The 27,964-nt window shown below is 38.8% G+C and overlaps 3 protein-coding genes across 7 annotated transcripts; 1 reads left to right on the top strand and 2 right to left on the bottom strand.

Moving 5' to 3' along the window:
* Positions 1–39: 39 nt before the first annotated feature.
* On the top strand, positions 40–5,656 carry LOC135127506 (heat shock 70 kDa protein cognate 4-like). The gene is made up of 8 exons (XM_064053942.1): positions 40–303; positions 2,084–2,442; positions 3,160–3,579; positions 3,634–3,921; positions 4,586–4,726; positions 4,794–5,030; positions 5,098–5,525; positions 5,575–5,656. Exons 1-7 carry the CDS (start codon positions 90–92, stop codon positions 5,365–5,367), a joined length of 1,929 nt encoding a protein of 642 aa, XP_063910012.1. The 5' UTR covers positions 40–89; the 3' UTR covers positions 5,368–5,525; positions 5,575–5,656.
* A 491-nt stretch (positions 5,657–6,147) lies between these two features.
* On the bottom strand, positions 6,148–27,481 carry Pkn (Protein kinase N). Of its 5 annotated transcripts, none has more exons than XM_064053937.1 (13): positions 27,219–27,481; positions 18,240–18,570; positions 15,363–15,598; positions 15,076–15,297; positions 9,640–10,145; positions 9,405–9,570; positions 9,164–9,352; positions 8,905–9,105; positions 8,656–8,814; positions 7,355–8,065; positions 7,192–7,299; positions 6,989–7,129; positions 6,148–6,937 (listed from the first exon to the last, which is right to left on the bottom strand). In XM_064053937.1, the coding sequence occupies exons 1-13, from the start codon at positions 27,237–27,239 to the stop codon at positions 6,794–6,796; spliced, it is 3,135 nt and encodes a 1,044-aa protein (XP_063910007.1). In that variant the 5' UTR covers positions 27,240–27,481; the 3' UTR covers positions 6,148–6,793. The 5 variants fall into 5 exon arrangements, with proteins under 5 accessions (XP_063910007.1, XP_063910006.1, XP_063910005.1 ...); XM_064053936.1 differs by lacking the exon at positions 27,219–27,481 and adding an exon at positions 24,529–24,659; XM_064053935.1 differs by lacking the exon at positions 27,219–27,481 and adding an exon at positions 23,539–23,886.
* Positions 10,255–15,067, bottom strand: LOC135127505 (uncharacterized). The gene is made up of 2 exons (XM_064053941.1): positions 13,458–15,067; positions 10,255–11,731 (listed from the first exon to the last, which is right to left on the bottom strand). The coding sequence occupies exons 1-2, from the start codon at positions 14,427–14,429 to the stop codon at positions 10,337–10,339; spliced, it is 2,367 nt and encodes a 788-aa protein (XP_063910011.1). The 5' UTR covers positions 14,430–15,067; the 3' UTR covers positions 10,255–10,336.
* Positions 27,482–27,964: the final 483 nt, after the last annotated feature.

Here is a 27,964-nt window from a genome sequence, read left to right as displayed (position 1 = left end):
CTTTGTCACATTTGTCATGTGTCACAGCTTTCACGTCAAGTCAAAATTTGCTGTGTTCATGTCATTTTAAGTTGTTAAGTTCCACCAGAATGGCCAGTAGCGTGGTTTCGCAACCTATTGGCATAGATCTAGGCACCACATATTCGTGTGTCGGTGTTTTCACTAATGGAAGTGTTAATATCATCGCTAATGACCAGGGGAATCGGACGACGCCGAGCGTCGTGGCGTTCACGGAGGTCGAGAGGCTCGTGGGCGACCCTGCGAAGGGGCAGATGGGGATCAACCCCGAAAACACTGTTTACGGTATGTGTTCTGGAAACTTTGACCTAGACCGTTGCTGGAAAGGCCAAAGAATTTGCAAGAAAGCTTGCAGACGCACGTGCGATTTATGAACGAATCGTAATTTTGCTAAAAATAACGCAGATTTGCTTGTGTTTAACGAAAGACAAAGGCACGACTAAAAATATTTTTTGAAAAAATGTACACCTAACGTTGAAATAATTTTGAGCTCGCAATACCCACCTTGCATTGTTCATGAAGCGGTTATTAACAGACATTATGGCCGCTGATTAGTTTTGAACAATTTAATAAGTTAATTAAGTGGCCGACGAACAGATTTATGCTAAAGTAATTCCACAAAACGGGCATTTTCTCTGCGGTTCATATTATAATTAAACTCTGCGTTAGTAATTTAAGTTTAGACTAGCCAGGTTGCATATTCGAAATCGGGAATAAGTATCGAACGACAGATAATTTGCTTTTAAGTGAGTCAGACCACGGGAATTTACATACCAAGATGCTAAACGACGAGCTGTTTTAAGTATTAATTCGAAGAGAAGTTTGTTTGGCAGATATTTTTTATTTTCTTTTTTGTTGTTACCTAAATACGTCGCGCACCTCTTTGTTGATGTGGCGACCCATGTTGCGTGAGTACGATTTGTTGACTTATAAATTACATTTTTACATTAGGGACATAATCACAAAAAGTTCCAACCCTCTGGCGAACAGGAATTTTAATTGCACATAAAGAGGAAGATTGTCATTACTGGTACCACAGCATGATAGTAGGTTGTAGAGGTAATGACAAGGTAGAGGCAACCGTTTCTTTTTCAGTGTTTTATTGAAGAACGCGGCACCACGCCAGAGTAAGCCAAAATTGGGGGTTTCGCTTACAGAAAAGGTCGACTTTGTTAGCGATGCAGGTTGATGGGTTGATATTAAAACGTGATAATCAAATTATGCCTCATTTATTTTTTACAAAACACCTAATTAATAAGTACGAGTGAAATATGTTCTACATCTCGAGCGTAAGCTAAGGAAGTATTGTAAAAGGGTCCACCGGGCGACTGGCTACTTTGATGTTTTCTCGATCTTTCGTGATGCCTAGAGTACGAAAAAATAGGTCCCTGTTTCTGTCTGTCTCTCTGCCATCTACCGTGAGTGTATCCACTTAACTTCCGAAACTACTGGTTCGATTGTTACGCTAACCAGAATGTGTTAGATCATCCCCACCGACAATTGGCTGACGTCATCTCCAAATTTTACAGTAGTAAATATTATTTAAATTTTATAAAATAACATACTCCTGCAAAATTCTGTAACAACTTTTTACAATTTAAACTTTAGAAGTGAAAAACCGAATAGTTCGAAATCTCACTAAGGCTATCGAAAGCATGGTAAATCGTTCATGAAACCTTATTTTTCCATGATTTTTTTGTTTCCGATAATTAATTTTAGTTTAGTATCATGTCATCTGGTCTTAAAGTATGATCGAAACAATATACCTATTTTTGTTATTACACGAAAATTCTTCAGCCACCGATCACCATCAAGATACCGTGAAGTAACGAAAAATGCTCAATATTACTAACAGAAAAAAGCTCCACATTATCCTCGCCTTCTTCCCCGTTAAGATAAAGCCTGGTTTATAATGCACCGAATCACCAACCGCCACATCCCCGTAACACAACGCAGCCCCGTAAACCAAACCAACAAGCACAATAAATTATTCGCTATCGAGACGTTTTGCCCGCAAAACTTTCATAATTAATGTATTCAAACATTAATGCATTTTGCGTGTCAGATGCGAAAAGATTAATAGGACGAAAATTCCACGACCCGACCGTCCAGAACGACATGAAACTGTGGCCCTTCGAAGTGATTAACGACAACGGGAAGCCCAAGATACAGGTGTCCTACAAGGGCGAGACGAAGACCTTCTTTCCGGAGGAGATATCGTCGATGGTGCTGAGCAAGATGAAGGAGACCGCCGAAAGTTTCCTGGGGACGCACGTCACGCAGGCGGTGATAACGGTGCCGGCGTACTTCAACGACTCGCAGAGGCAGGCGACCAAAGACGCGGGAACGATCGCCGGCTTGGACGTGCTGAGGATCATCAACGAGCCGACGGCGGCGGCGCTGGCGTACGGTCTGGACAAGCAGGTGAGGAAGAGGCAGAGAACCCAGCCAGTTACGAGATGTACTCGTAATTCGAAGTTATTTGAAACGGCTACTCGTAGAAGAGAAAGTTCGCCGAAATTATAATGTACACAATGATGGGAGAGTTGTTTAATTTTTTTCTTGAAGTTTTTTAAATCGATTTGAAAGTACGAGTCCAAACAGACTTGAACATCCGACACTTACAATTACTTACGAATGGGATGACGTCGTCTCCAAAATTTACATTTTTTTTTTTCATTTTTTTTTTAAATTAGATACTCCTGCACTTGTGATGTATGAATCCGTGTTGACATCCAGATTGTTAAAAAAAAAATATATATATAACAATATTTTGCACTTTCACTTTTTCTCAAGTCAAAAAAGTTGCGGGAGTGTTATTTACGCCACCGGTTTTTACTTTATGTAGGTTATCAGAATAAAACAAAAATCGCAAACAATTTTAATGAGTTTTGGAAGAGGCGTTGGGCTGCACTTCAGGGGCGACGGAAGTTCTATCGAAATAACCTTCGACCAATTTTTAAAATTAGAAGATGAGTTTTTTGAGATTTTTAGACGCCATTCTTCGGTTATTTTTAAAATTTTGATGTAGTCTCTGCTTTCTTGGCACTTTGACGTTAGAAGTTTAAAGGATTTGTGACGCCCCATCCGCGGTTTCAACAATCGAAAACAATATAAGTACTATGCCATTTGGTATTCCAGGGTAGCCACAACGTACTGATTTACGACATGGGCGGCGGTACCTTCGACGTATCCATCTTGAACCTAGAGGACGGTGTCTTCCACGTAAAATCGACCGCCGGTGACACCCACCTCGGTGGGGAAGACATCGACTATCGCATGGTCCAAGCTCTATCCCAAGAATTCAAAAGGAAAAATAAAATCGACATCGCGACTAACAAAAGAGCCTTAAGACGGCTCCAGACAGCATGCGAAAGAGCCAAAAGAGTGTTATCTTCGGCCGCACAAGCGAGCATCGAAATCGATTCTTTAGCTAACGGCATCGATTTCTATACTTTCATGACAAGAGCAAAATTTGAAGAAATAAACAACGACATATTCAGACGAACTTTGGAACCCGTAGAAAAGGCTCTGAGGGATTCGAATTTGCAAACACACGAGGTCTGCGTAGTTTTGACAACTTGATTTTTAAACAGAGGTCCCGTGTTGTTATAGATCAAGGACGTAGTGTTGGTTGGTGGTTCGACGCGAATTCCCAAAATCCAGTCCCTGCTTCAGCACATGTTCAGAGGGAAAGAACTAAACAAATCGATCAATCCAGACGAGGCTGTGGCATATGGAGCCGCAGTTCAGGCGGCCGTCTTGGCCGGGGACCAGTCGGAAACGGTCCGCGACGTTCTCCTCATAGACGTGACCCCGCTGTCGTTGGGAATCGAAACTGCTGGAGGTGTCATGGCCGTAATAATACGGAGAAACACCACAATACCTACCAAACACTCGCAGGTACGATACATTTCATCATGAATTGTCTAATGGATAATGGAGCAGCACATCCACCAAATTTCGATATCTTGGTTATTAATAATTTAAAGACTGAACCTGAATAGATGGCACACGTGCATATCAAAAGACCGCGAATTAGGTTACTATTATTTCTCCGACTTGGATAATTATACTATTTTTCTTCAAACTTAGCCGCTTTCGTTGCCTCATCGGTATCAGTGCAAACGTACAACGAGTTTTAATAGAAGTACGAACAAGGCTTGGTGCAAACTTACAGAAATCATTTGTCAAGTATAAATTTGTTGTTTATTTTCGACGTTTAAGAAGATATTAGCAATAACTACATATTTTTGAAAGTAACCATTTTAAAGTCAGTTTGGATATACCAAAGTGTAATAATAAGCCACTGTAGGTTAGTAGAATTAACGTTAATTTTGTGATTGTCCTTAGTTTTTGTTTAAATACAGTTGCGGTTGATTAGCTTCCTCACAAATTTATCGCCCGGTTTTACTCTGTTGTTCCGTGCTAAAAATGTTTAACTTACCACCAGAGCTAACATTTTTAACTTCGAGAATTCGAAACTGACTCGGACGAACCTGTACCTGAACATGACACTCAAAAAAGAAACATCTTGCGGTCTCTTAATAATAACAGAACTTTGCAGACGTTTACGACTTTCGCTGATAACCAACCGGGCGTTATAATTCAAGTGTACGAAGGTGAAAGATCGATGACGCGCGACAATAACTTATTAGGAAGATTTGAGCTAAGAGGCTTTCCGCCGGCACCGAGAGGTGTACCACAAGTAAGGCAGAACGTTCAACAATAATTCTAACTCATGTTATTTAAAGTTATTCATATATCATATTTAGATCGATGTAACTTTTGATATCGACGCTAATGGTATTCTCAACGTAACTGCATCTGAGCACGCCAGTGGCAAAAAGAACCACGTAACCATAACGAATGACAAAGGAAGATTGACGAAAAAGCAAATCGACGAAATGATGGCTGATGCCGCAAAGTTCAAAGAACAAGACGAAGAAATTAAAGCAACAATGGCGGCAAGGAACGATTTGGAATCTTACGTATACCAGATGAAGAATATGGTAATCATCTACATTTATATGATAATCCTAGTTGGCCCATTATTTTTGTTTCTTTTACATAATATAGTTGGAGGATAATATAATTATGCGTGAATTGTCCGCCTCGGATGCAGCTGTCATCAGGAACACGTATGAGGAAAGTACGGAGTGGCTAAATCAGAATCCGAAAGCTACAGAAGAACAGTACGTGCGCAAGAAAGAAGAAGCAGAGAACAAACTCAAATCTATTATTACGAACTTATATGCTTCGGCGGGGCGAACAAATGGAAGGCAGTTTCCGTCGGTTAACGATCGTGGGGGAGGAACTGGTGGACCCATCATTGACGAAGTCGAATAACGTTGGGCAAAATTTGTCTCGCAAATTTTTTTTGAATTGTCGACAAAGAAGAAATCGTTTTATCGAGGTGCCTCTAATCACAGAAGCGCTATCTTTCGGTCGCTTGTAGAAGTTAGCGGAGCAGCGAAAGTAAGGTTATGGCTCTAAACGAAAAATTGGTAATTTTAACGCTGCTTGTAGAAAAGAATCTGTTACGATGAATCGTAGGTTTCAGAGTTTCTAAAAATCGGAAATTTGAACACCAAAGACGTACATGCTGCGCTGCAGGTTTACTTGGAACTGTGTGAAGGTTAGAATGAAAATATGAAAATAAAGCATGTACTCGTTGAATTTTGCAGAGAAAAAATATTGGGATGTTAGCCACAAGTACCACGATACGTTGAAAATACTATATTTTATGGCAAAGAAACGCGAGTCCGAAAATGCTTCCATCTTTGTGCCTCGATGTTCAACCGACGGATTAAGTTTCAATCAAATGCAGGCGCTTTTTGAACTACAAGAGGGCTGCGAAACGTGAGTTAAATTAACGATATTTTAGTTGCTGACGTGGTTTGTGTAGCATATTTTTAGTGCTCGTTAGTTCTGATTCGACGTGCGTATATTATCAAATATCCAATGGACTGCATAAACCATGCAATGCCAATGCCAAGCATACAAGATTAAATAAACGAGAAAAGTTGGATGCTGCAATTAAGAGACACCGAAACTTGTTGTCCGAGGCTGCTCTGTGTGGAACGTCGGTAACAATTACTACCGATTCATCAAATCAAACACAATAAATGCCATAGATAAACATGATTTTATTCATAACTTTGTAAATATTTAGTGATGTAAGAGAATATAAATAATAAAATATTATTTACTGAAGTCAGCTCATACACATGTTGTAGGTATTAAAACTTACATAATTTATATAGATATATAGTTAAAGCATCAAAAAATAATACATTACATTAGGATTAGTAACTATTTACAATGAGCGTGATCAATTCTTTTAAAACAGGCACTTCCCAAAAATTTTGCTTAAAATTTCAACAGTCTTCGATACGTACTGGAAGAGCAATAACATGACTTTAACTTGGAGAAATGCAACACTGAGTAATATTTATCATTAGAGTATGTACTGCAATCACTATTTACAGAAAAAAAAATCCAGAAAAATAACTGCCAATAAACTAAATTACAAAATGCTACACGATAAAAAAAAAAATCTTCAAAACAATTCGTTACACGACAGACGACTTCGAACTTTATGAACATATTGTTAACGGCGTGATAAATGATATGTTACACAAATTGCATATGAAACCTCCATATCATCAAATGATTTTTCAATACTGAGATCGTATTTACAACATTTTGTTCATGTAATTCATTCAAATTAAAGCAGCATGTTGTTCATTAAATTATTATCTAGAGACTATTGTCAGCACCAGTCAGCTATGTACGTGAACTCTCTGAAGAGATATTGATCTTGTTCGGTAAGGGGCCGTGGCTCCTTCGGGGGTGTTAAATGCGGCTTTTCTGACGTGAATTCTTCGTCGAAATTGCTGACGTCTTCCATCGAATGCTGAAAAATGAACGTTAGATTTACGCCAGACTTCCAACTCAGAATACGCACGACAGTGGGAACAAACGGAGGCGGTATCCTTCTGTGCAGCAACTCGTCCCACTGGATATGCCTGAAGAACGCTTGTTTCTTCACGTCTTCGGCATCTCGCTCGCTGGAACCTAATCGTCGGTCTGGGCTCTTACGCAACAACTACGGAAAAAAGACGAACTATTGATCGTCGATCTTTCAGAGGAAACGAAGTGTCTTATTACCCTTCTCATGATCGCTATCGACTCCAACGTTAGGAACCGTGGGTACCGCACCTCATCGTTTACAATCGAGTCGAAAACTTCCTCTTCATCGTCACCGGGAAAAGGAGACTAAAAACGACATTCCGTCCGTCAAAAACAGCCTCTCCAGCTTTCCGCAACTCACCTCTCCGACGAGCATCTCGAATATCAAAACCCCCAACCCCCACCAATCCACCGCCCTCGTATACGAAGTTTCCGTCAACACCTCGGGCGCTAAGAACTCCGGCGTCCCGCAAAACGTCCCCGTCCTATCCCCGAATCCCATTCCCTCTTTGCACAGACCGAAATCGGCAATTTTCACGTAACCTTCCGTATCCAGCAGAAGATTATCCAGTTTTAGATCCCGATAGATGATCTTATTCTCGTGCAAATACTGCAACCCTAGCACAACACACGCTGCGTAGAACACCGCCCGAGGTTCGCTGAAGACGTCCGCATGAATGTGCATCATCAGATCGCCTCCGGCGGCGTACTCCATCACGAAACAGACGTGTGCCTCCGTCTGGAAGCACGCGAATAGGTTGACCAGGAACGGATGGCGGATCGAGTTGGCCACTTCGAAGATGCGTTTCTCGGAGAGGAGCGATTCCACTTCGTCTCTGGCGATGATGTCGCCTTTCTTTAAGGCCTTTATGGCGAAGTACTCGCCGGTGTTTCGGTACTGGGACAAGATGACCTTGCCAAAATGGCCTCTTCCGAGGACGCTGATCAGTCGGAAATTATCGATGCTCATTCCCGTGTACTGGGAGTGGCGGCGGGACTCGTAAGCGCTGTCTCTGTAGCCGAGCTCGCGAGCCACGGGGCGGCGCATCACGTTTACGGCCTCGAGAGGAGGCTGGAAAATAAGCAAACGTCATTTTGGCGTATTTGCATTAACGTGCGAGATGAATGGCGCAAAATAAAGCGAAATCTCTACGGCGAATAATGCTAATTTACAATGGCTTGTTAAGTTGCCGATTTTACGATGTGCGCAAGCACCATGCTGAAACTAGAACTAGTTATATAGATTGTGCGGTAAAAGTCTGAGCTATTTTTTAGTGGGGGAAAAAACGCCAAAAAAAAAAACAATTCGTTGGAAACTTTCAGGTCATGCAGCCGTACGTCGTTGTCTCACTTGTAATAATTACATAAGCCCTTTGGTACAAAAAAAATAAATAAATAAATAAAATAAAATAAAAAAGAAAATTTACAAACTTTTACCGCACACCACCCAATAAACATGCATGTTAATTAATGTTAACCAATGAAACTCCTCTACTGCCAACCACCAGCCCCCATGCACCGAAGCTAATTGTAATGAAAACTGTTCGATGCTGAAATAAAAACCATGCTGCGAAAGATCTAGTGAAACGCTAGAACTCGGATGATGTTATTTGTTAGCACCCGTAAATGTGTCAGTGTGTCCAAACAAAGAACCAAAAGTACCTCGTCATCTGGAAACTCAATTACTGGCTGAGGACTAGGAGGAACCAATTGCTCAGGAAGCACTACAGGTGTAGAAGGTGCAGTAGGAATCAGAAGAGGTCCCGTACGAGACATCTCCTGTTCCTCTAAGAAATCAAACTCCTTCAGTGCAGCGGCACTCTGCAATGTAAAGTGTGCCTCGGTATTAAATAACCCAACCGCTTAACCTGTTCAAAATATAATAATGCATAAACGAGAAAGACGGTTCACCTCGGGATCGAGCCTCGGCGGTACAGGCGGTGGTGTGACGCACATCCTCTTCTTGGCGACCGGCGGCGGAACCGTAGGAACTGGAGGTGGAGTTTCTGGCAAGACTGTTACGCCCAAACCTAGCGGACGTTGTCCGCCCAGACCGAAAGCCTGCGGATCCGGGGTTTCTCCTGGCGTTTCCGGTTTGTCTTCGGGTTCTTCCTGCAACCGAAGTTAAGTCACTTTTTTTAAATCCCGTCCAAGTTTTGTGAATATTTACTGGCAGCATTTCAGACGGTTGCAGAGTTGTGTTTGTACGGTTGGGTATGCGCGATGACTGTTTCATCCATCTTCCCCACGTCACGATGTTGATGTTCATCTGTTTGGCTCTAGGCATCACCTGTTTGAATATCCTCTTTTGTCTTTGTAACTTGGGCTGCTTTGAAATCATCGGGTTCAGAAATTTAATCTGAAAGACGACAAAATTAAGGACAGTTTGAAACGACAGATCGAATCTTTACTTCTGCGAATAGTAAACCTTGGGGTTCTAAATGCAAGGCCATTCCGTGTCTGTCGTCGTCGATAAATTCTTCCAGTTTCAAAAATTTTACGGCACACAGCGATCTCCAATCCCTCCAATAAATACCAATTTCCAGTTCGCGAGATTTATCGAGTTCGATTGAAAATCTGCAGGGTAGGAAAACTTTCTAAATGCGAAACTCGAAGGAAAAAAAAAAAAAAAAACAAAACACCTACCGTTGATCCCAGGCCTGTTGTGAGCAAAGTTTCCAATTGGTTTGAGCAACTGTCGTATTATCAAGTTTGAGCACTGCCATTATCTCATCACTAACTTCATCTTTAATACTGTAACTCTTCGACGAGCTCCGACCCGTAACTCCCTTCTTGAAGAATCTCAAATCCATGGGACTCGAGCTACCGTCACCATCTTTCCTAGGTCTACCGGGAACGTCTTCGAGAAGGTCTTGGCACCCCATCAGCCTGACTTCTAATGTCCCCGTAACTGCGGCGCACCTACTAAACGTCGACGACGACGTCATGATCTTATTGCCATTGGGACGTTCCCGGAAGGGTTGCAGACTGGTGTAATGAACGGACAAAGGGCTGAAGGTCTGAGCATTGGCGAGTTCCTCTTTGAGCTGAAGGGCTATCGGCGAATCAGACGGCAGTTCGGATTTTCGGAGTTCTAAAGATTTCCTCAACAAGTCCAATTTCATGCTACTAGCCCTTAAACTTTCTTGTGCCTAAAAACATGCCAATTGATACTCAGCAATTTCGGACTCGCAATAAACAAATAAATAAATAAATAATAAACTAAAAAATAATGCACAACTCATTTCGTTTATTACCTTGGACGCCGTCTTCAAAAATTATACAAATAAAAAAAGACTTATAAAAATGCATTCAAAATTACTAACAACTAAGCAAACACATGTTAAAAATCGGTACATAACTGTGACGGAACACTTTTGTTAGACGCGGACTCGGTTTGAGGAAAACGGGCAAAGTTTTTCCAGTTTTGCACGTCGAAAGCGGGTGGATCGCCCATGGAACGCGCACGGCCCCTGTACCCCACGTTCATAAAATGTCTTTGACAATGATCGCACAGACAATCCGGATTTTTGACCGGTCCAACGTGATGCCCCGGCTTTCTCACTACAGGTACTATCGAACCGAACTTCTTCGCAATAGCCCTCTGGTTCGTGTAGATTCCAGGCACTATGGTGAAAGGGGCTCGCAAACTTGGATCCAGACTTAACCTTTGCTGGATAACGATTGTACTCGGAGATTTGCTGGACGAACTAGTTTTTTGAGCACTCGACGCTTGAGAAGGCACACTTTCAGTCTTCGCCTCTTCCTGCTTCTTGCTTGCTTTCACGAATGTCCATCCCTTCTCGGAGACGTCGCTACCCTCCGAATCGGACTCTTTCGATTCCCACTTGGGTAAATTCTTATCGCTCAGTCGTTTCTCCAGGTATTCTTTAATTTTCTTCTGTTGGAGCAAGTGCCGTCTCTCGGTATGCGGCGACTTCCACTGTTTAGCACAAGTCTTGTTCTTCCAGAACTCCTCCATCTTCTTGATTCTCAGTCTGTCTTCGGAGTTGGCGTACTCGAAGCTGTCGCTAGGCTGCAAACTGAGTTGACTTGGAGTCTCCAAAACATCTTTCGACGATTCTATCTCGGGAGTTTCGTCGATGCTTGCATTCTTTTCGAACAACTTGCGAGGAATAAAGTCTAAACTCTCCGTCTGAGCAATACTTGAACGACTATGTAACAAACTATCGATATCGGAGAAAGTATCTTTCCACGAAGTATTTGCAATGGAATCGTAGTCGTCTGGTACAGTACAACTAGACATCGAATACGTCGTCCACGATTGAGGAACACTCGAAATACTAGAAGAAAAATCCCTTATGGTAGAGTATGAACTGAGCTTTGATGGATAGGCGGTCGTCGTCCCATCGTCAAGATCGGACTCTTCCATCTTTTCCGGTTCGGGTTTCCTCTCTTTGCTGCTGGATCTCGATTTTCGAACGCTGAACGGAAGCTGGGTTTCGTCTGCACGTTTGTGGGTAATGCGTACTTTTTCCGATTCGAATACGGTTTGGGGCGTGGAAGCAGTTTCGTTTTCCGTTGTTGATTCGCTGGAAGAATTAGTGGCATCCGACTCCATTTCGGTACCCGTGCAGTAAACGTCGATGTGTACCGTGCGGGGTTTTTTCGATGCATCGCTCAGTTTCGATTCCGACGATGATCCTTTTTCTTTCGTCGGGTTGTCGGAAGATGTTGCTTTTCCATGTTTAGGAGAACGTAATAATCGACGCTGGCCCTAAAGATATTAAAATATGTAATCGTCTACATGATTTTTTCCATCTTTTTAATCAAGGAGAATACAAAACACCATCATTCCTTGCTATTTTTCACGGTTGGTTGCATTATGATCCGAGCTTGAGATCTCGAAATGCGCCGTAGTTTCAATGTTACAACTTGTGACAAATACTTAATAAGTTTGACCTGTATTTAACAAAGATCGATATTATTTCGCTATCGCTCTTCGACATTGATAAGATTATGAAATATTACATCACAGCAAATTAAAGAGAAAAAAAAAAAAAATCTGGAAGACTGTTTAAAAATTTTCTGTACGCATTATTGTGTCAATGAAAACGCAACGGTCAGGATGTTGGTTGCCAAACTTTATATTTTTATAAAGTATAGATTTGGAAAATTATATTTATAAATACATACATACAAATGATAATCATGCCATGACAAATTTCGATTCTGATATTCGGTTAAGGATTGTCTTATGTACCGAAAATTTTCGAAACATGAATTTGAAATATTTTGGCACGATGCATCTCTTTGTTTTAGAATTTCTATTTATGGAAATAGTACGGTCAGATACAAATAAAAGCATAATTCCCCTTGATTAAAGTAATATTGAAAAGATGTCATATGAAAGCAAAGTGTATAAATCTAAACATGCGAAAGCAAAAAGTCTGAATTAACACCAGGTTTTTACAAAATGAAAATTCACTAACGTACGAAAAGAAATATTCGCAAATTGTTGACACTACAACCAACAACAGAAATGGTCATGATCGGAAAAAAAAACTTCATACCTACTTTCAACAAGAAACTACGTTAATCTGCGATAAATTAATTGATTAAAACAATAGTGTGACGTCTGCCATTAACATTATATTACCAAGAGCATTTTAAAGAGCCACTTTATGTTAAAAATATGGAAACATTGACATGTCTCCATGTTAGTTGATAAAAATACATAGTGGATGCTGATGAAAGCACCAGAACATCTTACAGGGCTTTTTGCAAGGTACCATTTAGGAATAAACTTGAACATTTTTTAGTCGTTACCTCAAAATCTCAGCACCGACCCAAACCACAATATCCCACTAGGATTACGCACGTGTTGCTTAAAAACTTGATATTTCAAAAATGTGAATGCATGACATCGTAACAATAAATATTGGATTTCTTTTCTTTAATTGAATTGATAACGTTCCAATTTTCAGATACATATGAAGTGTTTCTCTTTATGGTTTGGTTAAGATTCAAAAACTTTCGGAAAATACTTTTCTACGTCAAATACTTCATCTCATTTTATCTTTATGTTACCTTGGGGTCTTTCAATTCTAATTCCAGTTATATATATATATATAAAACAAAAACATCTTTTATGATTTCCTACTCCACCGACATCGTTACTTTGCTCTTACGAATGATTTGGTCTCAGAGAGTACCACACTTCGATTTAACACACTGTTAACACTTTAAGACACAATTCGGTTCAGCAAATTAGAAACTCACATGGTGACTGCACCTGCTTTCGAGAGACCGGTGTCACTTCCAGGTTTTTATTATTTTTTTCATTTAAGGTACAATTCGTCGTCGCATTAGCATCACGAAATTCAGTTTCGACAAAACATGTGTACCTTATTAAAATTCGCTTAATGAAAAATTCTAAAATCTGGTCCAGAATTTTTACAGTTTGCTTCCATGCGTATGCCTGCCTACCAAACCACTCGTACCTTCGTACTCTCTAAACTATCCGGAGTGATCGATGTCGGCGACTGGGACCGCTGAAAAATCGGCTCCGTCCTTCTCCTGCTACTCGATCCGTACTTCTTCTTCGACGCTTTGTCTTTTTTTCCTTGAGAATCGTCATACTTGAAACTTCCCATCTTGACGAACGGCGACGTACACTTATCGATCATCTCGAACGTTTGCACGCAAGCATCCTTTCGATTCTCGTTCTCCCTCGGCAGAGAGCTCCTTCCGTGCTCGCACCTCACCGTACTGAAAGTCTCCGTCGACGTGTGCCCACTAGGACAATCCTCGCAGGTCTCCATGACCGGAGAGAACCGTCCCGAACACGCGAAATCATCTCCGTAGTGTATGTGATGGCACCAGGGATCTCCGCAGCCGTAGTAGTTATCTTTGCGATCGCAGCGCAAGGTGGGTGTTTGGCATCGCAAACTCTGGGTTCTTCCGCATTGCGTATGAATAGATTCTGCCGCATCTTCCGTTCTATTTTCGTCCTGGACATTCGTTGAGAGGACGATGTTACAGGTGCTGCGGCATTTGCGATTGTACTGCTGGATGGGTCTTCTCGGCGGGTAATTCCCGTAAGAGTTTGGAGACAAAAGGTCGCTACCGTAGCCGGAGTCTTGGACGCCCAGCCTGTTCGTGTTCGTATTGGATTCGGGGAGGTTGTACGGACGTCTCGGAGGCGTTGAAGTGAATAGGAGGTTCCCCTTCTGGAAGCCGTAAGACTTCGGGGTTGCGTCGCTGTGCGTGGACGTCGACCCAGAAGGCGGAGGCGTCCTTCGCGAACTCCAATTCTGATTGGCTTGCGAAGTCCAAGTGTACGTCATCCGTACGCCATTATCGCCTTGTTCGGTGTGAGTCTGAGGTGCTTTGTCCGAGTCCACCCGTGGATGAGAGATGGTGAACTCCGCATGGACCGACCATTGCTGCTGCGGGTCCGCTTTACCGTACATGACCACTCATGCTCACGCACTACTCGAAATGTCCGTTACGTCACAAATGCGGGTATATTTAGCTGTCGCTGTCGATGGCTACGCTTTCAACTGTTCACCTGTATGTACGTTGCAGGATGCGTTCGAGATGAGGCGCAATTGCCCTTGGCAAGCGTTCGACGGTTGCACACTTATTATTATCGCCGAGGATTATCTGGAACTGCCCGAGATTCGGGGAATGCACTCTACGATTCACTGTTCGATTGTAAACAAGCTTATTCTTGGCATCCAGATTTCGGTTTCGGTTCGGAAGGCCCCGGTCCGTGCACCCGGCGATATGCAGGAACGTAAACTGAACTCGACGACGGTTGGATCTTGGCAACGCAAGCAGGACTATTTCTACGTGGCACGATTTACATCATGGTTTCCGATCTTGTGATTTTGTCGAATCTGCATGCTCGATTCGGACGCATTCGAAGAACGGACCGATTTCTCGTTGTTTTTACTTCTTCAAATAAATTACTGTCGAACAAGCCGTCCAAAATATTAATACGCACCCGCTCGCAAAAATAGTACTTCCCACAAGACAAATTATGTAAACATTTCGAATAGTTAGCAAGTCGCGCAGATTTCGAAACGCACGCAATTAGAACTCTACAAATCTTACCTCCGAGAGCGCCCTCTTATCGCTCTTGTCTTTACTTCCGTTCTGCAGCAGTTTTATTACGTTTTTGGCACCTTCCACCACCGCAGCTTCGACTCGCAATCGATGTTTCAAGTCGTCGATGCGTTCTTCTAAGGGCGGCTCGAAATCGCCGTGATTGACTTCACCGTTTGATGTAAGGTCGTGCATGGATCCGCGATGCTTAGAATTAATGTCATGTTTCAACTAAAAGATAAATAAACAAATGAACAAAAAAAAAACCTCCAACTTGCCCTCGACTGGCAACGTACCTTCGTTATTTTCATTTTAAGGTATTCTATCTTTTTTCGAGAATCTTGCAACATCTGTTGAGCCTCGGATAAAAGTTTCTTATCTTTCCCCGTTATGCTGTGGATCATGTTTTCCGCACCTTGTTTCACTTTCAGTTCGATATTTAACTGTCTTTCTAAATTCTCTATTTTCGTATACTGATTGAAGTTGACTTTTTCATTGTTATGGCCTTCTAGGGAGGATCGTGGTATACTATCTGTAAGAAAGAAGACTCATCGTTAAAAGTGAATTTTACTCATTTTTCGATGTTTTTCTAAAGCGCCTTATTTGAACTGTCTACCTATTTACTAGTGTCCTTTATTTTTAAACAGTTCGATTGACGCATTGTGTCAAGTTTGGTTCCTGTTTTGTTACAGACTTGAACACAACATTTTGTAAGTACATATAAATGAACGTTTTTAATTTACTTTACGGCTCCCCCGCTGACTTGACCTGACTTGGCTTTTGGTTAATTTTAAATAACGAAATTTAATGGCTGAGATTGCAAACTGTTGTAATCGAATCAATGAAGAAATGTCTCGAAATTTCTTAAGGTGAATGCAGAAGCGTGGGAACCTGTTTTGAAGAAAAAATTGTAGATGTTATCAAACACTTTTGCTGCTATTGTCGCACACTGTACCACTCTAGGCACATAAAATCTTTAATTGCCTGCTCAAAAATGTTCAACATTTGTGGACCTTTAATATACTACGATATGTCAATAGCGTGAAATCGGTTATTTTTGTTATGAGGAATATATGTTAAAAATATCGTGACTTTACATGTATTTTTGTATCAGACATTGCCTATTCGTGATAAGTATAATTTAGAGCCTATAAAATATATTGATAATACATATATTCAAGCATAGTATAAAATGATTTTTTAAGCCTTTTTCGCTTTTTTTTTTTTTTGTACGCTATTTTGGCTTTATTGACATTTTTAGATGAAAGATACGTGTTTTTTGAATACATAACACATTTCCAGGCAACCTAGTTAACATGCCCGTACTTTTAAATGACGAATTTGACGGTAACCATCAATTGTGCGCACAAGGTGGTTGTAACTGCAACCTGTTTCAATCAAGATAACTACAACAATACATGTCTACGAGAAAAATTGAATCGCGAGAATGTGACAGGTCGATTCTCATTATTAACACCACGACTTCATGAGAACATAAAACAGAAGAATATAATTGTACAGAGAAGGACACTTCGGCAATCTTACGAGCACGTGCGCAACACAATGTAGGTTGACGCTGTGGAACGCATTTTATAAAAAAATGGTCGAAGCTTATTATCACAGAACTTCCCTCGCCCCGGAAGTACAGTCCAACAAATTACGCGTCTTTGCAAAATTATAGAATTTTATTCTCCGATTTTTATTTTGTAATGACCTCCATAAAGTAAAAACGAATACGAATGCATTGATGAACCACAAGTGCAGACTCGTAATGTTTTGCATTTATTAGATGGGATGTATGGGGCCAAATTTGGCGACGTCATCAATTTGGCGAAAGGGAGAAAAGTTTCATTATTATCGATGTACACGACATTCCTAACATTTACATAAAATTTGATAACAATCGATCCGGTAGATTCGGAGATTATCTGTCCAATAAGAATCGACAGATACTTTTTGCACTCTACCGGTCACGAAACGTCTAGAAAACATGAAAGTAACCAATCATCGGACCGACCCTATTACAATACACACTTTAGCTTACGTTCGGTAAATAAAAAGTATAAGAGAATGTGCAGTGCTGAGTGAACCTACAACACATCCGAAGTGAAAATGTGCCACCAACAGCTTCTCGACAACAACGAAAATACATAAATTCGTTCATTCACAACGACTCGATAACATGTGTGCCATCCGAATCACCCGTCCGATATTGTACTACTCTACTTGTCGCACGAATATGAAAGGTTCCGTCTCAATCCTCTGATAACCTTAAGTGTGCAAATGAGTGAAAGAGTCATTGTCAAAGGCCGCGTAATCGATTAGATCCACAAGTTCATTGCTCTTGACTGGTTCGGAATTTTCGCCTTGAGCAAATTATTGCGGTCAAAAATGTATGCATTGCCCAGCAGAACAGCAAAAAAAAAAAACAGCGCAAAACAAGAACGCTTTGGCAAAACGTTCAACCGTAGATATACCACTGGCCGACGTCTTCTCGAAATCCAGGACAGCGAGTTTTCGGCATGGATGGAGGATCCCGTGACCGCGAAAAACGGGCACAAGCATCTGAGGAATGATAGATGGACCGTTACTTCGCGGAGTTTCGAGCTCCTGGTGCAGTGACCTTGGGAGGTTGGTTACCAACTAAACCGCGGAAAAGAAACAAGGGCCTGATCACGTTCCAATCCGTCGAGACGAGTGGGCAGAGGTCGTACGAGACGCACGCGAAAGCAAAAGACTGTATCAGAGCGTAAGTACTGCCGCAACACGAGTTATACATAGATGCGATAATGACGATTATCCGTAAGCTTCAGTGGATACCCCGTTAATGCAACGCGGACCAGAGTTTTTGTCGTCCAGTGCACCTGTACGTCGAAGAAAAATCACGAGACCACAGATGCATGCCACAATAGTTACGTCAGAATAGTTATACTATACAAGAAGTTGGTTCTTATAGCAACATTTAGCAAACAAGAAGAACAATTGGATGAACGAAATCACACCACTTTGGGGCTTTTATCAACAACGTTACGCGCCATTTGTAATTTGCGCCCGTTTAAAGACACTTCCTGTTTTCGTCCCCTGGAAGCCACACAATTACATTGATTTGTTTGTTTACGTTGGCATTTTAGTGAGAGGCGATTTCGTAGCTCCGTGGCAAATACACTGCTTACCCCCGTTGGATGACGGTGTAGATGGCGTGGTCTGTCCCTGAGAGAGTATAATCTGTGATTCCAATTCGCTAAGTTCATTTTTCAATTCGGCAAGTTTCCAGTTTGAGTTCTTTACAATTGTGGCGACGTGGCTGAGAGACCTTCGGTCGGTGGAAACGCCTCGCAATTTTTCAGCACCTTCTTTTATCTTCAGTTCTTTCCGAATCTCTCGTCTGATGATCTCTTTCAGCTCCTCGAGTTTACCAGAGAGCTGCGAATCCGAGATGTTATCGGTCGGTAGGCCATATTTGTGAGACAGTTCATACAGAACGGGATGTCTTATGTAGTCGCCCTGCAAACAAACGCAAAGATTGAAGAAAATCGAACTTTTTTTTCCATCCCACACGACTCAAGAGCAATAATCATCAATGGAGATCATTTCTCGCAGTCTAGTTCATTGTTTCGTTGTAGACAATAAGTCGTTACGTCTTTAGACATTTTTAAAGAGCAGTTGAGAAAGCCGACAATTTTGGGCACAACCCACTTTCGTATGTTATTGTTTCGATTCAAATTGTAACGTTCGCATAACAGCAGATGAGCTGCTTTTGTTCAGTTCACGCAATAATTGTATTTACATTTATTTACAACACGGGTCATGAAAAATATGTATTATACGTACACGATAATTACAAAAAATTATGCATTTTTGTACGGAGAACGCAGACTAAGTGCCCCGATGAGACCAATTCACTTGCCTACGAATACGGGAATATTCTGCTTGGATTACCTTAAAATGTATACAAGAATTTTGTGGTGGGCGGACTACGTAGGCATCGACAAGATTTGTTGAAACTAAAAATAATGCGAAGACGTAAAAAATAAGTGTAACATTTTCTTTGCCGATGGAAACAACTGAACGATCTGTCACGGGCTCGTTTCACATCATGTTTGGCCCTGTTTGATGCCTCCGAAAAAATTAATGTGAAAACTTCTAGTTACTCGTAATCAAATGTTACATAAAAGTTATTTACGAACGAATCAATTTTAGTTGATGAAAATATGCTCGTTGAGAGTTATCTATATGATCGATACAAGTTTTATTTCGCGTTTTGTTTTGCCAAAAACAGTGGGCTTCCCATATTTTGCAACTTTTCTGTGACCTACTTATTGTGTATAAGTCATGCGTAAGCTTATTTTATCATATTTTCTCTAAGAAAAAAATATATTAATGAATTAAAACGATACCAACATCGAAGTAAGTATCATGTCCACAAAAAAATGTATCGAAGTATGTATCATGTCCACAAACTTTTTCCCAAAGCCACATTGTTTTTAATTTAAAGTATTTTTAACTAAATTCAACACGAAATTTCCACCACTAACCTTCTGAAATCACCATATGAAATAAGTGAATTTGTTGTTACGTGATAAAAGATAACGATGTTATAAAGATAAAAACAGTACACAATCAATGTAAACAATTTGCTTCATTGTTGTTCCAAACGTTCCTGCTTGAAAATAAATTACGCTCTGAATGTTCGAAATGGTTTTTGTTGTTTACCGAAGTAACTTGAAATGATCTCAGGTGTTTTCCAATTGTAAAACAGTGTAGACTCACCGTTAAATCGACGCAAAACCACAACAATGTTTATAATAATTCATTTAAAATACATTTATTTATCAAGTGACTGTCGAGCTTTTGATGCAAATCACGATCAAATACACAATTAAATGACTATTAAACGTCCATCAGTATAAATTATTATCTTTCAGGGTCACACAAATTTTCAGTTTCGAATTCATAAAAGTTAATGAGTTTTTTTTTCTGCTTTCAAAGTTTTGTGCTGTTACGAAGTACCGATTTTTATGCAAAAAATGTAAAATTACAATATGAAGAATACTCGATAATAAAACGCGCAATTCGATGACTATATTTAAAGAAAAACGGGTTTTCATTTTCATTATTTATTTAGAAGCCGTAGACGTTTCCTCCACTTTTAAAATAAATATATTAATGGCACACATCCTTGCAAACGTAAGCGTAAGCTTTTGTTTCCACATTAATACCCGCTCTGGGGTCCAAATTTTAACATATTTTTCTGTCTTTAATTAAAATTCTTATTTCATACATACGACAAATAAGATACATATAATAATAAAATATATATTTTTTTTTTTAGTTAATAAGTTAACTCAAAAAAATGTATTATCTATTTTTTCCTCCCTCTCATTATTATTCCCTCGCCAATGAAGTACAGTAGACAGACAGACGGAAACGGGAAACCTATTTCTTCGTACTCTAGGGGTCATGAAAGGTCGAGAAAACGCAAAAGTAGAGAGTCGGCCGATGGACTCGATTGCAATACTTCCTTCGCCTACGCTCGAGAAGTAAAAACAAATCACTGTCACAGCAATCTTCATGAGATACTACAAAGTAAGCAACATTAATTACCGTCCTTTTGTCTTTGTCGAAACACTCGTACTTATTATGCAAAACTGAACAAAAGACAGGTATTGTTGTAGATAACATTTAGTTCCACCAAAGTCGGATGCTTATTATGTACGTAGTTATCTATAGATAGTTATTTAGGCGCCTCGCTTTATGAATATCTTTTACATGAATATGTCTACACCTAAATAGAAACTAATGATTCTCTAAACACACGGTATCCTTTTTATTTTCCAAAATGGGTTTAAATCTGTCATGTAAAATAGAATAGAATATGATCAACAACATATGCATAAAATGCGGTAAATCAAAAATTAGCCGTAAGTTGTTTCGACAGGACGTCCCTCGCACCGAAAGTACAATGAAACATATCCAGCATTTTCGAGTTGTATTTTTCTTTACACAATTTTGTGATGAATTTTTTTGAGCCGCCTGTTTAAGCAAATCTAAAAAATTGGTCGAAAGTTATTTCGACAATACATCCTTCCCCCTGAGTACAAGTCCACTTTTTCGAAAATCATTTGATTTTACGAATTTAATTTTTTTATGACAACCTTTATAAGTTGCAAATCTAAAAAGTATGAATGCAATGATAAGTATAGACTGATCACATTTTGCACACTTTAGATAGGATTTATTCGGTAAAATTCTGAAATGATGTCATCAATTTTTTGGGGTTGATAAACAGACATTTTTTGATTAAAAAGTTATCATCTTACAACACCTTCAAAACGTCTGCAAGATTTCAATGTATTCATTTTTGAAATTCTTGATTTAATCAATAAAATAAATTGACTCAGTTATTAATTTTTTGAGACCCCCTGTGTAAGCAAATCTAAAAAATATTAACGCAGTGATAAATCACAAGCATAGACTCATCAGTTTTTGCACATTTAAGATAGGATTTATTCAGCAATATTTTCAAGTGACGTCATCAATTTTTTAGGAGGTATGCGCAAATACATTTTGATCAAAAATTTACCATGCTCATGATGACTTTAAAACATCTCCTAGATTTGAAAGCATTCGGTTTTGCAGTTCCTGCTTAAATCAATAAAATAAATTCACGCATTCCTTAATTTTTTGGGTCACCTGTACACGCAAATCCAAAAAATATGAACGGAATGATAAATCACAAGTAAAAACTCATCATATATTGCACATTTTAGTTAGGATTTATTCGGCAAAATTTTGATTTTTGGGGGGGAATAAGCAAATATATTTTGTTTAAAAATTTATTATGCTTATCATAACTTTAAAACATTTGCAATATTTCAAAGCATTCGGTTACATATGATTCAAAATTAAATTGCAAAATGTTGTTTTATGGTTTTGATTTTGTAAGCATTTTATTATTTTATTTTTTATGTACTGTTCACCTTATGTACGTGTGTTCAAACAATTTTGGGGAAAAGAATAACGTTTTTTTAAAATTTTTTTCCCAATCATATTTTAATTTGTATATTATTGTTTATAAATCGTTAAATTTAGTGTTTGATTTTGTTCACAATCTAGTATTTTAAACATTTCATTAAACTACATATATCCAAAAAGTTCGCCGGGTTTTTTCACCGGTCGACGAAACGACTGACGGCTCGAATTGCTGGTCAGGGGCAAGAGGTCTTTGCTGCGTGTCAACAATACAGCCTCGCTTTTACCTCTATTTTTAGAATGACATCTAGATATAAGCTTTTTAAAATTTCGGTATTCTTCGTGATCCAATTTTTTCACGTATACAAAAATTGGTAACTGAATACATATGTACTTCATCTACTGCTTCTTTAACAATCGTTTTTCTTTTCTTTATTTAAACACCAACCTTCTATACTGTGTCAGGATACACTCGTTTTGGAATTACTTTTCCGGAAATTTTCGATTTTTGATTTATCCCATTTTTCTGTCTTCAATTAAAATTCTTATTTCATAAATAAGATACTTGATTACTCCACTTCCTTAGCTTGCGCTCGGGTAGTAAAAATATAAAGAACGTAAAGCGAAAGTGTATTTTCGCCCTTCGTGATAGAACATTTTTTTCAATTAACTGATTCTGTGTTTTATGAATGCCATGAATAAATAATGATGCTAAAGGACTTTCACACGGGAGAAACATACATTGTTACAATTCTTAACACAATGACGCAATCACCAGCCCAATCGTATAAAACTGACGTAAGTTAGTAGATATTAATGTAAAGATATCCCGATAACACAAATAAATAATTTTTATTCAATATTACATCTAAATGAACACTAACAAACAGCTATTTCTATGTCAACAATGACACAGGATATCAAAATTACAGGTAGTCGTGTACATACAGGAAATCATCGAGGCAGTTGTCTTGAATAAAATTGAATGAAACCTTAGCATGTGTGATGCAGATGGTTTTAATATAACCGATTTAATTAATTTTCATTCTACCAACAAAGAATTTGTAACTATTTTACTTTATTTAGTTACTATTAAGACAACAATTAAACTTGGTTGGCTTTAAAGTTTTTCATTGCTTTTGCACTACTTTGTGTGTAAGGTGTTTTTTAAATGTAAACGTAAGTGCATTACGTCTCGGTACTACAGAGGTATTGATACGATTGGTAAAAATAAATAATACTAAAAGTACCTACATATTCTAAGCAGTATTTTTTTTAATTTGGGTTAAAAGTACATTACGTCTTATCGAAAGAAAAAAACGACAAACAAGTTTTAACAACAAAAAGCCTTCCATTAAAATGTAATTAAATGCGATTTGTCTGTATTTGTGTGTGTGTATATTGTGTATTGTACGAGATTAACATACTTCTGGAACTGTTGTGTCTGACATTGAAGAATTAAAGTTTTTTTATCATATTCTACCATAAATTTGCACATACCAAACTCTGCCTTAAACAACTATCAATTGCGCACAGCGACTCAACGTGTCCATGGTGATGGTGATGATGAGAAACAGATTGTAATCCACTTTTTTTAAGAACGAGCATGACGGTTGCCACTTTATTCGTGAATTTTTCCACTTTCTTTTTCGCGATTATTCTTCATCGTTACAAGTAACGATTATATCAATTCACATAATGCAATATTTTAGAAAGTTCGCTCGTACCATCCGTAATTACCACAATGTTCGAACAAAGGACGCAAAATGGTTGACTTTCATGACAAAATTGAAACAAATCTTGTACTAATATGCAACAAATACCCGAAACGTCTCTTCTGGTCAAAACCTGTAGAATTTAATCGACATAGATGGTGGCTCACAGTGAAGTAAAAAAAAAAGATGATGAATCGGCCGGTCGGCGCCAAGTCAATCGAGATTTTCCAGATCATGTGAAGGTGTACAGGTGTAAGAGCATAGAGTTCGTGGACACCAGACGACGACCGCGATTCTTGACGGACGCTCGAATCATTACATGAAATTTTATGATTACGGTCGCTTCACATTATTGTACATTTTGAATTTTTTCCATTAACATTTAGAAAACAGCTAGATTTTTGAATACCGAATAAATTATGTCGAGCAATTGGCTGATATGCTTGCTATGTTGTTTTCGCATTAAACCGAAACACAGTACATCTATTATGGTCATGCAGCAAACCAAAAAAAGTTGTATACATGCTATGATTCAGGTTTTCGCCGATATTATTCATTTAATTACGTTTCGTTATTTTTCAAACGTAAGTAACCACCGTTAAAAACACTATCAGGCGACAAGCTTCAGATAAGATTAAATAAACATTTCCATTACAAAGCATGGACTTTACACTTCCTGACGAATTTAAGACAAAAGCGTCAACTTGAATCACTCACACTTTCTCGCAGAAAGAAAAAAAAAATTAAATCCAATACTACAAAGAACAATTTAGACCTGTTGAAAGAAAGGCAACCATTTCGCAAACATCACAGTCACTACGAACACTCTTTGCAATTTACATTATTGCAGACAACTGGAATTCATCCGTTTTGAGTACACATCGTACACTACCACGTACCTAACGATGTTCGGAGCGGACTGCGGTAAAAGGAGTTCGATTTCGACTCGATATCCAACAAGCGCAGACGGTTGTCGTAGAGCTAGCTGGCCCCTTCGAGACGGATCTTTTGCATGCCCCCATTATTTTTCGACGCAACGCAACAAAGTCAGCCAACAAGTACACAGTTAGTCAGTTGTCAAAGTCAAAAGAATTTTTACAATCTTATGTCATAAGAGTAACGTAAGAGCGATTTTCCCGATTAATTTGCATTGAATTTTGATTAGCCTCATTGTGCAATCGAACATATCGACAACAATGTTCGGTTAATACAGTGGAAGGTAATTCACGTTTGCTTCTTTTTCGTCTGAAGCGTCTGCATCCAGTTAAGACTCCGCTACGAATTTCCTGGAATGCCTAACCCAGTGTGATGTTACACGTTACACACAGACATCTATTCATGCGAGTTCAAGACTAAAATGCAGTGGCGGCTCGTGGGTTAAAAATTCGGAGGTTCCACTTTTATGTATAGGTAGTTGAAAGTAAACCAACGTTCAAAACGATTAAATACAATTAGAAAACTAGTACATATACATTAAATATTTTCTTTACTTACAGTTATTTCAAAAAGAAATCCATTCGACGAACATTGGTTAAAACAAATTTGTCAATTACACTTTTGATTAAGTGTTGGCATGTTTCTAATTTCATTCCTTCCAAAAAATTAATAACGTCATTTCAAAATTTTGCTAAAATGAATACTGCTTGAAATTTTTAGTGTGACAGCTGCTGATAGATCCAAGTAAATATTAGGTCATACATTTCTGATTAAATACCTGTACAATGTGTCATCTACACAAAAAATTCACTATGCAATAAGTGAAAAATACGCAAAAATCTAAGATTGTTATCTTGCGCGTCACAAATACGCACTTTAGATAACACGTTTAGCCATTTAGGCCATGTAATTAATGATAGCACGATTTCTTTGAAATTTACACTACTCTAACTCCACATAGGTTTCCCTATTTCAATGAGCTGTAATCTTATTACTCAATAACACCACAAATAAAATATTTTCTGTCACCATTTTAAGTCACTGCGTAAAAATACACCAATTCTTTTCTTTGAATACAACACAAAAACGCGTCAATTCGTATTAGTAATTTTATTATTATTCAATGAATTACATTACCCAAAATGATATAATTTTGGATTGAGGCGGCGCCAATTCATGAGTGGACCTTTAAAAAATGTATGTGTACGTATATTTCTGTTTACTTTTACCAACGCCACATATTCATCGTTATTACACAGCGCGGATGACGTTTTTAAATCAAAGCATTTTCGAAACTGGAGCTTCGTCCAAATTATTAGCATAAATTCGGTATTGAAAATTATAGTTCATCGAGAAAAGCTGAGCTTTTTTAAATACAGCAGTACCTAAAATTTAAAAAACATTGACACTGTCCCGTACACGTTTATTTTGATACAATCGCGTTAATCAACTTACGATAGATTAGGTAATAACATGATTGGGCGGCAATTACTAATCTAAATTCGGTGATATCGATACCCCTAATTCCTGTGCTTGTTACACGTGTTACACAAAACTGTCAGACCGTCAAAATGATCAGAAGCCAGACAAGAAAAAGTACTTTGATTTTGATAATGAATCAAGAGTACAAAATCTGACAAAGTTAATGCAATGCATTTATGGCACACATATACGTACTTCACACTGAAACTGGTATTTTTTGTGTTTACTTAAATATCTACTAAATCTCTCTATTAAACATGTTTTTATCTTTAGCAGTTTCATGAGCCTCAAACGTTTGTTGTGGATGCTACACTCTGTATAGCTACCAAGATATTGATGAATGTGCAATCAGTGGCTAAATTCATCTTAGGCAAACCTGATTCTGATTTACTACTACACAGTCTGGTTAAAAATATGTTTACAACGACTAGATGCGGTTGAACTTAAGTTGGAACTCGATTTATACATTTATCAGTCCTTCAAACAAATTTTACGTTGGAGGACACAAATTGTTTTCCAATGATATATGTAGTTATGTCCTTTTGGAACCCAAGTACAAGTCAGTAGTCACAGATCACATCATCGTAATTTCTCGAGTTTGGGTAACAGAATTAAGAGACATTTCTTCTACACCTCACTAAATAACCAACATTATCGAGAAGTTATCGAACTTGTACTATGAGCACTCACTCACTTTTAACGTCGATTATTTATTAAAAAGATATTAACCTTGAGAGCAGGGATAACTAACTACAAACAAATTCGCTCGCAGCTCAAATTAAACCTGCGGTATAAATAAAACTGGTACCGGTAAAAACGATAACGAGTGCACCAAAACGGACCTTTATAGTAATTAAGGCCAATTTGTTTACCCCTCCGATTATAACCTATTAATTAACACGTTCACCGCAAATAACTCGCAGAATCGACGCCGGATTCATTCGCACGCTTAACAATTAGAGTTTTATTAGATTGTATTCGAAAACCGAACTTTAATAGTCTCCATTAACAAGTAGATAACAACAAAAATACATAATTGTTTCTCACCTGGTAATACGAGTCGGCCATCTTGGATCCCAATTAACATCACTCAAATGTGGAATTCGGGCGAGTTGTTGTTGTTCTAACGGCATGAAACGACATCCATGGTGTTTATAGTAGTTGCACATGCGAAAAAGGCCTTCCGGAAGGCTATCAAAAATATTTTACGTTAATTATGCAAATATTTGGCGAGGATTTTTATACATATCACATTACGACGCATACGCACACACACTGTTTTGCCGGCGCGACACGACTGAAACGTTTTGTTCTCATTGGCTGAGTTGGATTGGATAACACGAAGTGATGATACGAGTTCGTGATTCGTCTGTGCGTCCGAGATTGGATACAACAGGTGCTCGGATCGGATCGTCAAGAGCCGATGTGGTCAACAAACGTTACTTAAGTACATACATGCGAGTGGGCGGGTTAGATATTGCGAATTTTTGGAAAATATATTACAGACTGCAAGGTGGAAAACAACAAGTGGATCCGACGAAAGCACGAGATAAGAGAATAAAAATCTAGAGAAAAACGCGGAACAGAAGTCGGAACAATCCAAGATTTAGAATTTAAGCTTTTTTGACTTTTGGTTGACGTTTTAAATTTAATTTTGCGAATGGAATATATATTATGTGTGTATTGCAAAGTATTTAGCTTCAGTGATTCCATATTTTTTTCTCAAAATTTATTTGAGAACTTACAGTTGCCTTTTTATTTTCCCAAATTATAGCTTAGAAAAGTATTGTAAT

This window comes from Zophobas morio, unplaced genomic scaffold (genome assembly GCF_036711695.1).
Source record: "Zophobas morio isolate AGI-343-1 ecotype UQ-CSIRO unplaced genomic scaffold, CSIRO_AGI_Zmor_V1 ptg000012l, whole genome shotgun sequence".
Lineage (NCBI taxonomy): Eukaryota > Metazoa > Arthropoda > Insecta > Coleoptera > Tenebrionidae > Zophobas > Zophobas morio.
Note: the sequence above shows the minus strand (reverse complement) of the source record. Positions and strands in the feature narration are given on the sequence as shown.

Coding starts and splice junctions, on each gene's coding strand:
- LOC135127506 (XM_064053942.1), top strand. CDS start 90: ATGGCCAGTAGCGTGGTTTCGCAACCTATTGGCATAGATCTAGGCACC. Junction 304..2,083: donor CCCCGAAAACACTGTTTACG/GTATGTGTTCTG, acceptor TTTGCGTGTCAG/ATGCGAAAAGATTAATAGGA. Junction 3,580..3,633: donor CGAATTTGCAAACACACGAG/GTCTGCGTAGTT, acceptor GTGTTGTTATAG/ATCAAGGACGTAGTGTTGGT.
- LOC135127505 (XM_064053941.1), bottom strand. CDS start 14,429: ATGTACGGTAAAGCGGACCCGCAGCAGCAATGGTCGGTCCATGCGGAG. Junction 11,732..13,457: donor ATAGTTTAGAGAGTACGAAG/GTACGAGTGGTT, acceptor TAATATCTTTAG/GGCCAGCGTCGATTATTACG.
- Pkn (XM_064053935.1), bottom strand. CDS start 23,646: ATGCTCGTTCTTAAAAAAAGTGGATTACAATCTGTTTCTCATCATCAC. Junction 18,571..23,538: donor GTTGTTTAAGGCAGAGTTTG/GTATGTGCAAAT, acceptor GTTTGTTTGCAG/GGCGACTACATAAGACATCC. Junction 9,353..9,404: donor AAGGTTTACTATTCGCAGAA/GTAAAGATTCGA, acceptor GTCGTCTTTCAG/ATTAAATTTCTGAACCCGAT.